The sequence below is a fragment of the Bidens hawaiensis genome, unplaced genomic scaffold (assembly GCF_021521415.1).
Source record: "Bidens hawaiensis isolate Kalapana, Puna unplaced genomic scaffold, B.hawaiensis_p1.1 tig00059358_1, whole genome shotgun sequence".
Lineage (NCBI taxonomy): Eukaryota > Viridiplantae > Streptophyta > Magnoliopsida > Asterales > Asteraceae > Bidens > Bidens hawaiensis.
In genome coordinates this window covers 35989-39957 of record NW_027500710.1, presented here as the reverse complement: position 1 = coordinate 39957, position 3969 = coordinate 35989, and the positions used below count along the sequence as shown (strand labels likewise).

The 3969-nt window shown below is 43.4% G+C and overlaps 1 protein-coding gene across 1 annotated transcript; it reads right to left on the bottom strand.

Annotated features, from left to right (window-relative positions):
* Window positions 1-592: 592 nt before the first annotated feature.
* LOC143602693 (uncharacterized) lies at window positions 593-2717 on the bottom strand. Its single transcript, XM_077079725.1, has 2 exons — window positions 2567-2717; window positions 593-999 (listed from the first exon to the last, which is right to left on the bottom strand). Exons 1-2 carry the CDS (start codon window positions 2715-2717, stop codon window positions 593-595), a joined length of 558 nt encoding a protein of 185 aa, XP_076935840.1.
* Window positions 2718-3969: the final 1252 nt, after the last annotated feature.

The window sequence follows — 3969 nt, the reverse complement described above, 5'->3', positions numbered from 1 at the left end:
TAGAAAAACATAAACCAAACTTATTATGGCCTTTTTGGCCCATTAAAGCAAGTAAATATGAGTTTTATGAATAAATCACTGAATATAATCGCAAAGATCTGATCTTGAATGATAAGAAACAAATTTAAATACATATTTCAGTTATATTAAGATATCTTGGCCCTTAATTCTCGCAATTCATGCCGAAAATAACCGATTTTATACCAAAAAGGGGCTAATAAACGAAAACGAACTGCATCTGTGCGAACTGACTGTGCAGCAGCTCCATAGCGCTGTGTGGCCAGCTTCTGACCACCACCGCGCGGCGCTCCGGCGTCCAGGTGGGTCAAGTTTCAGTTTAGTACAATAATGGTCCCTATAGTTTGGTTTTGATCAATTTATGAACTATTTTTGTTATAGTTAGTGAATAAACAATCATTAAAACATTGAGGGCTTAAAGTGAATATAGGAAACTAGATGACTCATAAATGCAAGGTTTTATTAATGATTTGGATCCAAAATAGGTTCGTACCATAATAAAGTGAAATGAATGAATACGATAAAAACCCGAAATGTTACAGTATCCCCTACTTTTAGGAATTTCGTCCGGAAATTAGAGAATAGCTGTAGTGAATAGATGAGGATACTTTTCCTTAATTTGATCTTCAGGTTCCCAAGTAAATTCAACTCCTTGCTTCGATTCCCAACGCACCTTGACTAACGGTATACGACTACGCTTAGTGACTTTGTCTTTGTGGTACATAATCTCAACAGGTCTTTCAACGAAATGCATAGTCTCTTCAATACGAACTTCATCGAGTGGTATTTGGAAATTACCCTTTGTAAGACATTTCTTCAAATTCGAAACATGGAATACCAGAAGAATATTCGAGAGTTCAGATGGAAGATCAAGTCTATAAGCAACAGAACCAATACGCTCAATGATTTCAAAAGGACCAACGAAACGAGAAGATGATTTCCCTTTCTTTCCAAATCTCACCATACGTTTCCATGGAGATACTTTGAGTAGAACACGATCACCAACATTAAATTTGAGAGGTTTCCTACGCTTATCCGCATAACTCTTTTGACGACTACGAGAAGCGAGTAAATTTTGGCGGATTTGAGCAATACAATCAGTCGTTTCTTGAATTAACTCCGGACCAGTAATTTGAGATTCTCCAACTTTAGTCCAACAAATAGGAGAACAACATTTGTGGCCATAAAGAGCTTCGAAAGGTGCCATCCCAATGCTAGAGTGATAGTTATTGTTGTACGCAAACTCAATAAGCGGTAGATGAATGTGCGAAGGTCATCACGATCGGGAATCCATAAACGATTAAGAAAATAACATAAACCATTGGGTTTGGTTTACAATTGTAATTCCGCACCACACGACATCTCGTCATACATATTGCCTTCGGTGACGGATTCGTGTTGCGCGTTAAAAACACGCTCTTCGAGATCATTTTGAACGAGAACACACGTAAGTAACACGGATTGGACTTGTTACTTACGGCTAAGAGCGTTGGCCACAACATTCGCTTTACCGGGATGGTAGCGAATCTCCCAGTCATAGTCGCTAAGCAACTCAGCCTAACGCCGTTGCCTCATGTTGAGTTCCTTTTGATCGAAAATGTATTGGAGACTCTTCAAGGAGAATACTACGCATTTGGTACCATAGAGATAATGTCTCCAAATCTTCAAGGAGAATACGACGGTACCAAGCTCGAGATCATGCGTCGTATAATTCTTTTCGTGAACCTTGAGTTGTCTCGAAGCATACGCTATAACCTTGCCTCATTACATGAGAACACAACCTAGGCCTTGGTTAGAAGCATCACAGAATACGATGAAATCTTCAATACCTTCGGGAAGGGCAAGGATAGGAGCATTGCAATGCATGTCCTTTAATGTTTGAAACGCATCCTCTTGCTTTGACCCCCACTCGTAAGGTTTACCCTTATATGTAAGAACGGTGAGGGGCAATGCAATCTTCGAGAAGTTACGAATGAAACGACGGTAATATCCCGCCAAACCAAGAAAAGAACGAACTTTGGTGGGAGACATCGGTGTCTTCTAATTCTTGACGGCTTCAGTCTTTGCGGGATCGACATGGACACCTTTGTCGTTAACAATATGGCCCAAAAATTGAACTTCTTTAAGCCAAAACTCACACTACGAAAACTTGGCATACAATTGTTCCTCCCGTAGGAGGTCAAGGATAGCATGCAGATGCTCTTTGTGCTCGTTTTCAGATTTCGAGTAGATCAAAATGTTATCGATGAAAACAATTACGAATTTGTCCAAGTAGGGTTTACACACACGGTTCATGAGGTCCATGAAAACCGCGGGTGCATTGGTTAGCCCAAAAGGCATAACACAAAATTCGTAATGCCCATATCGAGTACGGAAAGCAGACTTGGGTATGTCATCTTCATTAAAGCGAAGTTGATGATAACCCTCTCGGAGATCGATCTCCGAGAAGCAAGCGGCTCCTTGAAGTTGATGGAAAAGATCATCGATACGAGGGATCGGGTAACGGTTCTTGACGGTAAGCTTGTTGAGTTCACGATAGTCAATGCACATGCGAAATGATCCACGTCACTTGAGCTTTGTGCTTGATTCACATTCATCATGAAGGCACGAATATTCGGACCTTGAGGAGTTGGTGCAGCTTGATTAGTCGGAGGGGCTTGAATAGCAGGGACTTGAGCAGTAGCAATCAGCGGAGCCATAAGTTGGAGAACTTGAGGAGCATAGGTATGAGGAGGAAAGCTTTGAGGGATCGGGGGTTGGTAAGCTTGAACTTGGTAGGCTTGGCTAGTGTAGTACAGTGCGGGAACCACTTGGGCTTGATGAGCATAGCACGGAGGAGGCATTACATGAGCTTGATTGGCACGGGCTATCAATAGGCACATATTGCGGAGATGACTAGGATCTCCACAATGGTAGCAAGCACGGCTATTTGGAACACCGGCTTGAGCTTGAGGGTTATTAGCAGCTCGAGGAGCTGACGGTGCGGTTTGCTATGGAGCGGCTCGTGCATTTGGAGGTGCACGACAAGTATTAGCAAGATGCCCATAACGGTTGCATGAAGTGTAAAGACGGCAAGTGGATGACGCGGGATGATGGCGGATAAAGATGGAGCACAGAGGGTGTGGTCCATTATACGGCTTCTTGTTGGGTGCATTTTGGTTAGGGGCTTGGTTGTTGGGTTGGTTCACAGCATAGTTTTGGTGATGAGTCTTGCGCTTTTAGCCATTGTTGTTGTTCTTGTGGTAACGGTTAGAGTTGTTGTTTTGGGCAGGCTTAGGGTCGGCTTTAGCATCAATAGAGGATTCGGCTTTACTCTTTTCGACAGCAGGCTTGGAGTCCTTTAGGGATAAGGTACCATCACGAACGTGATCATCAGTCAAGGAAGCAGTGAGGGTTATGGCTTCCTCCAGCGTGAGAGGGTCTCGACTGACAACCGCGTCACGAAAGATCGTGGGTAGTCCACAGATATACATGCGGATACAGCGGGCTAAAGGGGTTACAAGACGTGGTACCACTCGGCTCAGTTCTTTGAATCGGTTCGAGTAAGTAGAGTTATCACCACCAATTTGCTTTAGCTCATAAAACTCCGTCTCGAGCCAATGTAGTTCATGCTCGGGACAAAACATTCTCATCATAGCTTCCTTAAGCTCCTCCCAAGGCATGGCTAATGCATCATCAACACCTTGGTGGTCCTTGAATGTGGTCCACCAAGTAAGGGCACGTTCCTCGAAAAGACTTGTGGCAAAACGAGTCCGTTTGTCGTTCAGACACTCACTATGGATGAAGATGTTTTCCATCCTCTCAAACCAGTGGAGGAGTTTAGTAGCATTCTCCTCGCCCGGTTAAAGAGGAGGTTTGGCACTTGTGAAGGTCTTGTAGTGATAGTTGTTGGTGGGTGCACTCGAAGAACTAGACCCATTCGAGTTGATATTTTGGAGTTGAGCCACAACC